At 48.0% G+C, this 12,326-nt stretch overlaps 1 protein-coding gene across 3 annotated transcripts in view; it reads left to right on the top strand.

Moving 5' to 3' along the window:
• XPO4 (exportin 4) overlaps positions 1–12,326 on the top strand; it is a 60,986-nt gene that overhangs the window by 18,906 nt on the left and 29,754 nt on the right. For all 3 annotated transcript variants that reach the window (XM_038762003.1, XM_038762004.1, XM_038762005.1), the window contains 3 exons: positions 3,338–3,476; positions 7,849–7,965; positions 8,666–8,819. In XM_038762003.1, coding sequence (XP_038617931.1) covers positions 3,338–3,476; positions 7,849–7,965; positions 8,666–8,819 — 410 coding nt within the window. The remainder of the gene's footprint in view (positions 1–3,337; positions 3,477–7,848; positions 7,966–8,665; positions 8,820–12,326) is intronic.

The raw sequence follows: 12,326 nt of genomic DNA, 5'->3' as shown, positions 1-12,326 counted from the left end.
AAAGCCTTCGGCTCTGACCGTCCGCACGGCCGTGAAGCTGCCCGCTGTCGTGCCCTCCCGGGAATTGGGGTATTTGAAACCCTCCTCCAAATTTGCAGAACAAATTCTCCAGCCCCAAATTTGCAGCTGCCACTTTTGCCTTCCTTTGGGTGGGCGGCCAGACCCTGAGTGCCAGGTTCCAGTTGGGCACGGGAGTCCAAGGCATCTTCCAGGAAGACCCTTGCAGACGATTGAAGCTTGAGCTCACGCTCTCAGTAGTAAACTTGGGTTTCAGATTGCTAGTCGGGAGGCCAATGGATGATGCCCCCGGGCTCAACCTTCAGCAGTTGGGACAGGCCCGGGGGAAGTAGCCAGGGTGGGGCCCGGGGGGACATCCACTCTAGACCCTGAGCCCCCTGAGTCGTGGGGTCACGGGACGGTGTCTTCTGGGGTCGCTGGCTTTCCGTCTCTCTGCCAGGGCCCCCAACCTGGGTCTCCCTGAGTTGTTCAGGGTCGGGTGGTTTTTCACTGCAGGTCAGGGTTCTGGTGCGATTTGAACCGGTGGGAACCCTGATGGGCTGACTGCAGCGGTGGCGGCTCATTTCCGCAGTACCACAATGTGTTATGAATAGAAGGAAAAGCTAAATGCCTAGCACTGAAATTCATTTGAAATACGGGAGCTGCCAAAACACGTCACTCATTTAGAATTGAACTAAAAAATGGGTTGAATATATTTGGAAATTTTGGGGAAAAGTTAAATGTCTCACTAATAAATTATTTTAAATAAACTTTGAGTATATGGCTATAATTCTATTTATTCTGACGGTTTTGACACCTGTCTACTTGTTTTGTTTTGTTGTCTGTCTCCTCCTTCTAGACTGTGTGCCCGTTGTTGGGTAGGAACCGTCCCTGTATGTTGCCGACTTGTACTTCCCAATTGCTTAGTACCGTGCTCTGCACACAGTAAGCGCTCAATAAATGCATTCATTCAATCGTATTTATTGAGCGCTTACTGTGTGCAGAGCACTGTACTAAGCGCTTGAGAAGTACAAGTTGGCATCCATCATCCATCCATCAATCGTATTTATTGAGCACTCACGGTGTGCAGAGCACTGTACTAAGCGCTTGGGAAGTACAAGTTGGCAACATATAGAGACGGTCCCTACCCAACAGCGGGCTCACAGTCTAGAAGGGGGAGACAGACAACAAAACAAAACATATTAGCAAAATAAAATAAATACAATAAATATGTACAAGTAAAATAGAGTAAAAAATATGTACAGACTTGTATACCTATATACAGGTGCGTTGGGGAGGGGAAGGAGGTAAGGCCGGGGGGGATGGGGATGGGGAGGAGGGGAGGACTGATCAATCCATGGGTGGGATAGTGGTTAGGAAAGCAGCAACCAGAAATGTGCATAAAGGTGGAAGGTTTTCCAGTCCTTGGGACCAGAAAACCTTCCACCTTTATTCACATTCCCGGCCTTTTTTCCCCCACCCTCGCGCTTTGTACCTCGAGGTCTACTTCCAGCTCTGAATAAGTACGACTGAATGAATGAATGAGTATAATCAAAATGTTATGATCACCATTGTAGTATCTAATAATAATAATAGTGGTATTAAAAGCTTACTATGTGTCAATCACTGTTCTAAGCCTTGGGGTAGATATAAGGTAATCAGTTTGTCCCACATGGGGCTCACAGTCTTACTCCCCATTTTACAGATGAGGTAACTGAGGCACAGAGAAAGAAAGTGGTTTGCCCATGGTCACACAGCCGACAAGTGGCTGAGCCAGGATTAGAACCCATGCCCTCCGACTTCCAAGTCTGTGCTCTTTCCACTAAGCCACAATGCTTCTCTCTCCTCTGTGATTCCAATCTGAGAAGCAATATTGCCAACTAGAGAGAAGCCATCTTCCGTAATGGATGGAGCTCTGTTCTGGGAATCAGAAAGACTAAGATTCCAATCCCAGCTCTGCCACTTGTCTGCCGTGTGACCTTGGGCAAAAGCCACTTTACTTATCTGTGCCTGTTACCTCATCTGTAAAATGGGGTTTAAGACTGAGCCCCATGCAGGGCATGCACTGTTACTAACCCTATTACTTTATATCTACCCCAGCGTTTAGAACAATGCCTGGCAAATATTAAGTGCTTAATAAATGCCATTAAAAAAACTATAAAATGTAGAAAATGATCCATTTATATTTTTCCTTATAAGATTTTTTTAATCTTGAATTGTATTTCTGAATTTGTAGCATCTTTCTCCCCTTGTACCTCTTGAGGTTCACACTGCTATTTAGAAATGTAGTTGTGATGAGAAAAATCCCCCAGACGGGAGAGTCTTTGGAAAAACTATCAAACGAGCTGCATTTGAAACCAGTTCTGCCACTTTCCTAGTTGTTTTAGGTGGTTACTGAGTTCACTTTGTGTTGATCTTGCCAACTGCTGTCTCTGAATTAATACCAGGGGTGTTATTAGAACAGTATAGGTACTTTTACCCTACTATTTAAATACTCGTTCATCCATAGGTCCATTGTTTCTTCCCTTAATAATAATAATTATGGTACTTGTTAAGTGCTTACTGTGTGTCAACCACTGTTCGAAGCGGTGGGGTAAATTCAAGTTAGGTTGGACGCATAGGGCACATACTCTTAATCCTCATTTTACAGATGAGGTAATTGAGGCCCAGAGAAGTGGAGTGACTTGCCCAAGGTCACACAGCAGACAAATGGCTGAGAAGCAGCATAGCTCAGTGAATAGAGCACAGGCCTGGGAATCAGAAGGTCCTGAATTCTAGTCCCGGCTCCTCCACGTCTCTGCTCCGTGACCTTGGGCAAGTCACTTCACTTGTGGGCTTCAGTTACCTCACCTGTAAAATGAGGATTTATAGTGTGAGCCCCACATGGGACAGAGACTGTGTCCAACCCGATTTGCTTGTATCTACCCCAGTGCTCCCCCGGCACATATAGTAAGCACCTAACAAACCATAGTAATTATTATTATGTGGCAGAGCCGGGATTAAAACCAATGACCTGACTCCCAAGCCCATATTTTATACAATTTTTTTTAATTGCCTTTCTCCACCATTAACTACCCTTTAAGCTCCTTGAGGGCAGGGATCATATCTTTTAACTCCACGGTACTCTCCAAAGAGGTTAATACAGTCTTCTGCACACGCTAGGCATTTAGTAACTACAAAGGATTAATTGATTGTTAAACCTGTCAGGATTAAACTGTGCCACAGTCCTGTAAATTTTCCTTTGTGTTTGGAATGAAGAGGGTTTCCTGGGGATCCAAGTTTACCATAAACCTGTCGGCCACAAAATTGTCTTTTCTGACAACGCCGCGTTGTTTTGCAGCCTTCAGAAGTATGTTCGGGAGCAGATTCTGTTAGCAGTGGCGGTGATAGTAAAAAGAGGATCGCTCGATAAATCCATCGACTGTAAGAGCATTTTCCATGAAGTCAGCCAGTTGATAAGCAGCGGCAACCCCACGGTGGTAAGTTCCCTGTCTTGACCGAATTGTGCTCTGGCCTCCCTGCTGTCGAGGAGTGTGAGAGTCTGGACGGGGCAAACCTGCTGGCCTCGGCCCCCCCGAGGGTCTGAGTGATGGCAGAGATGGGGTGGGGGGTGCAGGCTGTCAAGGTGCCCTCTTTCTGCTCCACCTGTTGGAGCCCGGCTATGGCTGCGATCGAGGGGCAGTCTCAGAAGCAGGGTTGGGCCCCAAACGTGGCAAACCGTTGTGTAGTAAGCACCTCCTTTCACGTGCGCCCAGGATGGGAGGGAATACCAGTCTCCCCTCCACCTTCAGAGACACCCAGGTATGCCGGGGTACAATGCCACCGTCCATGCCAGCTTCGGGAACAAAAGTCAGGCATAGGAGCACACACCGGCAATAACGTCTGATTATTGGGGTGATGCTTTAGCCATTGTGGTGATTTATTTCATTCCATCTGACTGGTGAAACCCGGCCTTCAGGTGGGGCCTGGGGAGAGGGAAAATCCTAGGGATGATTTTTTTTTTAAGTTTTCTTTTTAAAAGCAAGCAAACCACACCGTCCTGCCCTCAAAAAAAAAAATGACACCATTAATTTTGAGGTCCTGTTTAAACTAGGTTTCAGGTTTCAGGGCTTCTTTCCTCTGAGTAAGGTAAGCATCTGTTTAAGATCTCTTTTTTTAGTCAGCCCCTTTGAATTCCCATTGAAGTTTTTCTTTTTTGAGAGGGGGAGGAGGCAGAGGGAAACCCAATTGTCTCCAGCAGTGCTATCCTTGGGTGTGATAGTCCAAGCTAATCTCTCTTATCACAAGCCTCCTTGATGTTTGGTTAGAGGAGCAGCTGAAAGCCTGCCTTATGTATGGCAACCTTTCATAAAGTTTATTCTTGGTAATAAAGCCCCGGGGCTTGAGCCAGGCTATTCTAAGAGGCAATACCCTCTCAGAACAAGAGGAGTATTTTATTTTGTCAGCTGGAGCTGGTGCTTGAGTGTGTTGTTCTTGTGACAGGACTAATGAAATTGTTGAAGAGTGAGGCAAGCAGTGTCCACTAGGTATTAAGTTAATGACTTTACTAGGAAATAGATCAGTGGTATTCAGTTTTTAGTATGATTGCCAGAATTGCTCGTTTGCTAGCCAGTGTGATTCTAAAACATTAAATTAGGAATTTTGTGTTACTTCAAAAAGAAAACAGAGGCTCTTTACCTTTTTTTTCTTCAGATAATGCCTTTATTGTAAGTTTTATATTTTGAATGCATTGTTTTTCTCTTTAGCAAAGTAAGATTTGTGTGGAGATGGGTTTTCTACTCTTGTATTCATTTTACATTGGAAAACCAGTCTGAAATGGTTTCCCTTCCCCTTTAAGTTTAAAGCAGAAATGATGCCCTATTTTATTATGCAAGTTTTGCTCCATTGGAGAAGTCTGCAGTGCCTCGGTGGGTACTTCTAAGCTGGAGGAGGTGGGTTTGCAAAGTGTCCGTTCAGAATAGGGCAGATTTCAGAAACTGCCGACTTTCGCCGTCCAGTGTTTTTGAAGATGGCGATGTTGGTGAGTGCTTGCTTATCAGGCCGACAACCCTCCAAGAGTTGGGGGTGGTTTCTGAGAACGGGGCCCCATTTGGGGGTGAGGGATTGCTTTCCTCTTTCCTCTCCCTGGAGCCTGCTTCACTTCTTCTCCCATATAATATCCCAGGCTCTTACCTTCTCTTTCCACCCCTCCCTCTCCTAAGCACCACCCCCTCTTCCTTGATTTCTTCACTCCATGACATCTTTTATCACCTGTGTTTTCACTGGCTGTGCCTGCCTGCTTTATAAAGTGATTTCAAAAGCATGGTCTCCACCTTCAGATGCAGCATCATAATCTGATGTTCCTGTACAGGAGTTTGGAAGGGGCCACATCCCTTAGTATCCTCAAGAATTGGAAAAAAAATTATAAGCAAAATTCTTCCGAAACTTTGCAGTGCACCTCTGTCTCGCAGCTAGTAGTGACATCACAAAGGGAACATCTAAACCTTAGATGGCGATAAGTCTAGACAGACTGTAAATTGCTGCGTACTGAAAAGTGGTTGCAGAGCATTTCCCTCTGAGTCCTCCATGTCACCAATTGCGTTTACTAGTGTGGAATCTCCTTTTGGACAGGGAACATGTCTTGTGCTTCTGCTGTTCTTTCCAAGTGCATAATCCAGGGCATTGTATCCTTTGCCTGCTCAGTCAATAGCATTACCACTACCAGGGCCAGGCCTTGGAGCAAGGCTTGAGTTTTGCTTTTTGGCCCGAAGGCCCCTCTAAAACCTGAAGCATGGGTAGAGGTGCGCCCAGGGTACTGGCGATTTAGCCTCTCTCCCTGATGGCCGCTCCCTGGCCCTGAGATGACCACAGACAGTCTACTCAGTCTGAAGCAGCGTGGCTCAGTGGAAAGAGCACGGGCTTTGGAGTCAGAGGTCATGGGTTCAAATTCCGGCTCCACCACTTGTCAGCTGTGTGACTTTGGGCACGTCACTTAACTTCTCTGTGCCTCAGTTACCTCATCTGTAAAATGAGAATTAAGACTGTGAGCCCTCCGTGGGACAATCTGATCACCTTGTAACCTCCCCAGCGCTTAGAACAGTGCTTTTTGCACATAGTAAGCGCTTCATGAAATGCCATTATTATTATTCTTGGGGTTGCAGAGTTGGGCTTGTTTGGGAGGGAAGGGGCGTTTAATGTTCGGTTCTGACCCTCTCCGTCCCTTCTTCCAAACGTACCCCAGGCAGGGGAGGGAGGAGGAGATGAAGCCCAAGCAAGGCAGTTTTCACCGTGTGGGTGGGGGAAAGGAGTGGATTTTGACGATGCAAACTGGTCATAACCTATTCACAGGCCCTCAAAAAGCTAGTGGTAATGTGTATTTTTGTTCCCTTTTAAGGGGGTTAAATGGTTCTCTGCTCTACACTCTCTAATAAAGGAACTATTTTGGTCCCCCTTTGTGCGTGTCTTAGAGCTGAGCATATTCATTTTCAGTTCTTCCCGAGGAGCTGGTACCTTCTGTGGTTCCTGGTACCCAGGCAAGTTTCACCACATTTCCAGTGAATGAAAGCATCTAGTTGGTGACTGTCACAGTTGTCACCTCAGCATTACCTGGAGCATTTTGGGGTTGGGTGAATAGGGGTGAGGCCTTCCACTGGGTGGAACTAAAATGGGAGCTGCTCTTCTGAAGGTTCTGTTTTTAAGTGAACTTTGACATTGAAAAAAAGTGTGGATAGTTGTATCCTTCATTTGGCTGCAGTCTCTTCCAGCAGTGACAGGGATTTGGACAGATCCTGAGTTCGGGCGAGAAGAGGACCCAGGGGTCAGCATTTAGAGCCGTGGTGGGAGATTTGTCTGAGAGAATTGTGGGCACAAGCAGCTGAAGAATCGGACCCAGGGCTCAGCATCTAGAGTACTGATGGGGGATCTGTGCGAGAGAATTGTCGGTACAGGCAGTTGAAATAGAAATCAAACAATCTTAAAAATCATGACAAATCGATTTGAAAAATCAAAGCGTTCCGAAATATACGTACTCTCCCACATTGGCTGTGACGGTTTGGGATTTATGGAGCAATGAGGAATCTAACTGGATGAGTGTGTGCTACGATAACTAGCGCCTGTAGGGTCAAGGTATTGACATCAGAGACATTTCTGAACAAAGATGTTGCAGTTGGTGGGTGGAGGGAACGGTTTTCAGCTGTCATACGCACTAGCATAAATAGTATCATCTTAACTTTAATCTTTCGGGTGTTCAGAGGTAGTGTGCATATTTCCGCTTAACCCCTGGACAGTTGCCGGCATGCCTAGCCCTGGAACAATCCCTGCCTCTCTGTCCCATCGTGGCACCTTGGCTCCAGATAGTCTGCTCCAATAGCCGCTGAGCCTAGGATGACGTTGTGACTCTGCTAGGTGCAGGCGGGGGTTGCAGGGCCGGAGAAGAGCCCATTTTCTAACTGTAGCATCTCGGGGCTCGGAGAGTGACCGCTGACGGTGTCGTCCATCTGGGGTGCAGAGTAGTCTCTTCTTCCCCTCCCTCCATCTCCCCACCCCATCTCCCTGGGCGCATTCCTCCGGTAGGAGTAGAAGAATGCTCATTGGGCTTGAAATCAGAAAACGGGGCCTTTAGCCAGAGATACTGTTTGGGCAGGTGACTGTTGTTAACATTTTGGCTTGGGTTGGCCCACGGGGCCAAAAATGCCCCAGGGCCAGCCTGAGGCAGACTGTCGCAAAGGGAGCCCCCTGCTTTCCCGGCTAGGCTCCCACATTTGACTCGAAGGAGAGGAATGTTCTAACGAGTCATTCAAAACATTGGCTGAAACACTAGAACCTTACAAAGCATTTCTCATTTGTGCTTTTTGTCTCCTTGAATTCTTGCAGCAAACTCTGGCCTGTTCCATTCTCACCGCCCTGCTCAGCGAGTTCTCGAGCTCCAGTAAAACCAGCAACATCGGTCTGAGCATGGAGTTCCACGGCAACTGCAAGCGCGGCTTTCAGGTACTTGGGCTGTTTGCCACGTCGTGGGCATCACCTTCTTTTTGCTCCCAGAAGGGATAAGGGGATGTTTTGTGTACAAGTGCAGTTGTGTGCACACCTGGGAATCTTGAATAGCACAGTCCTAGTTAATAAAGCTGTCAGTTGTGTACGCCGACTGAGCGTTCCAGAAGTCTTTCTTCCGTTAAAAGCTGAGGGATGTTTTCCGACCCCCTTTAATGCCCGTCTTGTGGGAGTTTGGGGGGGGAGTGGGTGGGGAGGGGGGTATTCTCAATCCTAATTTCATTTATTGTATTCCATTTTCAAGTGGAATTAATGCAATTTTTGCAACTCTGCCAATCTTAAAAATAGAGTTGGCCCAAAGCCAAGGAGGGCCATGACTTTAAATATACGCTTGCGGATGGCGCGGGCTGCTCGTCTTAAATGTATTGTTCGGCCGCGGAGAAATGTTGTGTGAAGGCATCGCTTTACACACTCGAGCCTTGGAGTAGAGCAACTGTCTGATTTATTTCTTCAACATCGATGCCAAAGTTCTCCGGTGGTGGATTGTGTTATTTCCTTGCGGTGTTCCCTTTGAGGCAGGTTAAAGATCCAAGGCAAATCTGGTCTGTTTAGTCACGTAGATCATCGGTCCTAGTAATGTGGTGGTCTTTGGGAGCCGAAAGTCTACTTTATAACATTCTGGGATTTCTCTCAATGGTAGGAGGAGGATCTTCGGCAGATCTTCGTCCTGACGGTCGAAGTCCTGCAGGAGTTCAGCAGGCGAGAAAACCTTAATGCTCAGATGTCGTCGGTGTTTCAGCGTTATCTTGCACTAGCCAACCAGGTCTTAAGTTGGAACTTCCTTCCTCCAAACCATATCCTTTAAGTGGCTCAGGTTTTTATTCAGGAGAGAAAGAGAAGCCCCTCTTTTAAATAGCCTGATTTTCAGACAGCATTTCCATGGACAGAGGGGCGGTGGGGATGGGGTGGGGCTGCGGGGGGTTTCCCTAGGTGGCATTACCGCCGTGCTCCCTACAGCATCCGACGGCTCACAGCGGAGCAGGAAGGAAGGAAAGGAGCTGCGGCTGGGGGAAGGTCAGAGGGAAACCTCCGGAGGTGAGCCTGTGGGGCCAGGTCCAGCCTGGTTCTGCTGCAGTCTCACAGGCCCGAAGCCCTTCGGTAGGGTGGGGGCAGAGCGGAGGGGCACAGGAGTGGAACAGGCGCATCTTTTCCTAAGGGTCCTGCTCTGCTGCAGAGCCCGGGCTCTTCATCTCCAACACTGTGTAAGTGGGGAAGAGGGACTGTGTGGGGGTTATCTCTGGGGAAGCCGACTTGATATATTTCTTTTTTTCTTAGGGGCTCCTCTTTCTGAGAAAATGAATCAAAATGAAGGGCATTTTTGGGGTCACAAACCAGTCTCCTCTCCAACCGGTCACGCAGCAATGTCATCTTTTCTCCCCAGTGTCAGGAAACTCACTATTAGCAGAGTCAGCACTTGTAAACTGGTATTTCATTGCATCCTACCACCCCGGCACTAAAATTAGCCTTTGGATGCATGTATGACTTGGTTTTACAGCCCTGGCCCCACTGCCCATATGGACCACCCAGCCTAGTACTGTTGTCTTAGCCATTTGCAGGACCCAGCACCGTTTTGCCTTTATCCTTGTCTTATGATTTGAAGTTTCCTCTAACAGAGTGGCGTCCCCTCATGTGGGAGAGGGACTGTGCCCAACCTGATTAACCTGTTACAGTGTGCAACCTGATTAACCGTAGTTACAGTGCGCAAAGCAGTACTTATCACATAGTAAGCATTTAACAAACACGCTTGAAAAGAAAAGAAAGGTGGGTGTGGGCAGGCTGAGCAGGAGCAGTTGATCTCTCCAATAGCTGTTCCTGGATTGGCTCTGAGGTCTTTTTGGTCAAATTTAGAAAAACAGAGCAGAAAGAGGTCAGTCTGCCCTCTTCCCATGAACTCGTTTGGCCATTTGCTGTTGTACTGCATATAGGTAGCACTGGGGGGACGTTTCTGGGATTGGGGTTTGGTGTGGGGGGCAGATCCAGTTCTCACAGCCATAGGGATGGTTCAGTGTATTTGGATTGGCCTGAACCAAGATACCTTGCTGGCAGTTTACACCCCTGCCTTTCTGTCTCCCGGAGGGCACACTGACCTCCTTGTTTCTTTTTTCTACTCCCTTGTCTGCCCTCGATTGTGGGTCCCCAGAAGACCCTCTGGGCAGGAGGCAGGGCCAGCCGTCCACCACTCAACTAGCCAGTGGTGTTGGTGTGGGTAGGGAATGTGTCTATTATATTGTTACTTTGTACTCTCCCAAGTGCTTACTACAGCGCTCTGCACACAGTGCTCAATAAGTGCAATTGACTGACTGTCTAACAGAGTGCAGTAGTAAGTGTTTGGGAGAGTACAGTAGAATTAGTAGACACAATCTCTACCGTCACAAGGTTATAGTCTAGTAGGGGCGACCAACACTAAGATAAAGTGCAGGCAGGATGAATAACAATAATAATAATAAGAAGAAGAAGAATCATAGTTCTTGTTAAGTGCTTACTATGTGCTGAGCTTAATGTACTAAGTGGTAGGGTGGTTGGGAGATTCTCTGGGCTGGTTTTGCTACCCTGAAGGTGGCTGCGGCGGCCTCAGCCTTGGGTAAGACTTCAGTGCGACGCAGCACTGGTGACTGCAGGAATTGGTTCAGGGACCGTGCCCTCTTCCTCCTATGGTCTGTTGGCCGATGGGGCTGCAACACCCCCCAGCTTTCCTTCACCAGATGTCGGCGGAGGCCTGGGGATTTGAGCGGTCCTAATCAGATAAAGAACAATACACTCAGTTCCTTTTTTGTTCTAAGACAGTTTGCCAAACTTGCGCGGCATGTGGGTGCCTGAAGCGTTTCTTTTTTCAGTTCTATTGCAGTGCATTTTATCAGCATTACGTTTCGGCGGGTCGGATTTGGGTTTGAATAATTTTTTCAGAGTTAATCTCCGGGGGTAAACCGATGCGATCAAAAAACCGGCCAGGGGACAGGGAGGGCTTTGACAGATTAGAGAGGCTCTTGGCCAATAAGTCCAGCCTAGTCGATGGCCCAGCTGGAGAGGAAGGTGAATGAGGTCCAGCTGCCCTGGGTGCCCCGGCCATCCGTCTCCTTTACAGACTTCGCAGTGACCAGCGGGGCAGTTGGGCACCGGTCACCCTGAACCCGCTCTTACCAGAACCTGGAAAAGGCCTTGTGGATTCACTAAGGAGGAAAGGCTGAAGTGGTAGCAGTTAGCCGGTGTGGAGCAGAGTGTGGCGAGAGGATTTCTCGCAAATTGGAAAAGAGCTGGGAAGCAGGCAGAGGCCCCACTCTAGCATGGCGTCAGTAGATAGCTGCCCCTCTTGCCCACTCTGGGAAGACAATGTGCCAGTCTGCAGCCCTGGATAGTGACAGACCTGGCTGAAGAATGGAGATGAGAAGGTGGGAGCCAGAGCACACCGGACTCCCCAGGGGCCTCTGCCTGCCCTGGAGGACTTTGGTCTGGCGTGAATTCTCCAAGGGACTTTTGTCCCGTCCCAGAGTCCTCACTTCTATTTCCATTCCCTTGGTCGAGCCTCTGACCCACTTCTGCATCGTCCCCTAACCTACTTCGTACAAGCCTCAGCCAGTGACGTGGAAGTAGACAGAAGGGATCTGAAACAGGGGAGCGATGGAGTAGCTCGGAGATGCCTCCGGGCTGGGCAGGGGTCACTTAATATGGTGTGCTCTTCACTCAGCGCTCTGTAAATACCCTCAATTGATCGACAGGTTGATATTTTGACAGTAGTTGTAGTTTTTCTTGTATCTAATAATAATAATAATAATGGCATTTATTAAGCGCTTACTATGTGCAATGCACTGTTCTAAGCGCTGGGGAGGTTACAAGGTGATCAGGTTGTCCCACAGGGGGCTCACAGTCTACATCCCCATTTGACAGATGAGGTAACTGAGGCCCAGAGAAGTGAAGTGACTTGCCCAAAGTCACACAGCTGACAATTGGCGGAGCCGGGATTTGAACCCATGACCTCTGACTCCAAAGCCCGGGCTCTTTCCACTGAGCCACGCTGCTTCCCCTTCCCCTGTATCTGCCCCAGCTTTGAGCACAGTGCTTGGCACACTGGCCGGCGCTGAATCATTGCTTCAGCCCTTTTAAGAGCAACTCCTGAGAAGTCCTTTGTGACTTCAGAGATTTCAGTCTTGTTCCTGCTTAGCCTTAATAATAATAGCAATAATAATAATTATAGTACTTGTTAAGCACTTAATACATGCCAAGCACTGTACTAAGCGCTGATTTAGAGAGAAGGTAGCTTGTATCTACCCCAGGTTGGACACAGTCCCTGTCCCACATGGGGCTCA

Source organism: Tachyglossus aculeatus, chromosome 20 (genome assembly GCF_015852505.1).
Source record: "Tachyglossus aculeatus isolate mTacAcu1 chromosome 20, mTacAcu1.pri, whole genome shotgun sequence".
Classification (NCBI taxonomy): Eukaryota; Metazoa; Chordata; class Mammalia; order Monotremata; family Tachyglossidae; genus Tachyglossus; species Tachyglossus aculeatus.
The sequence above is the reverse complement of the archived record's forward strand: the minus strand, read 5'-3'. Positions and strand labels throughout refer to the sequence as shown.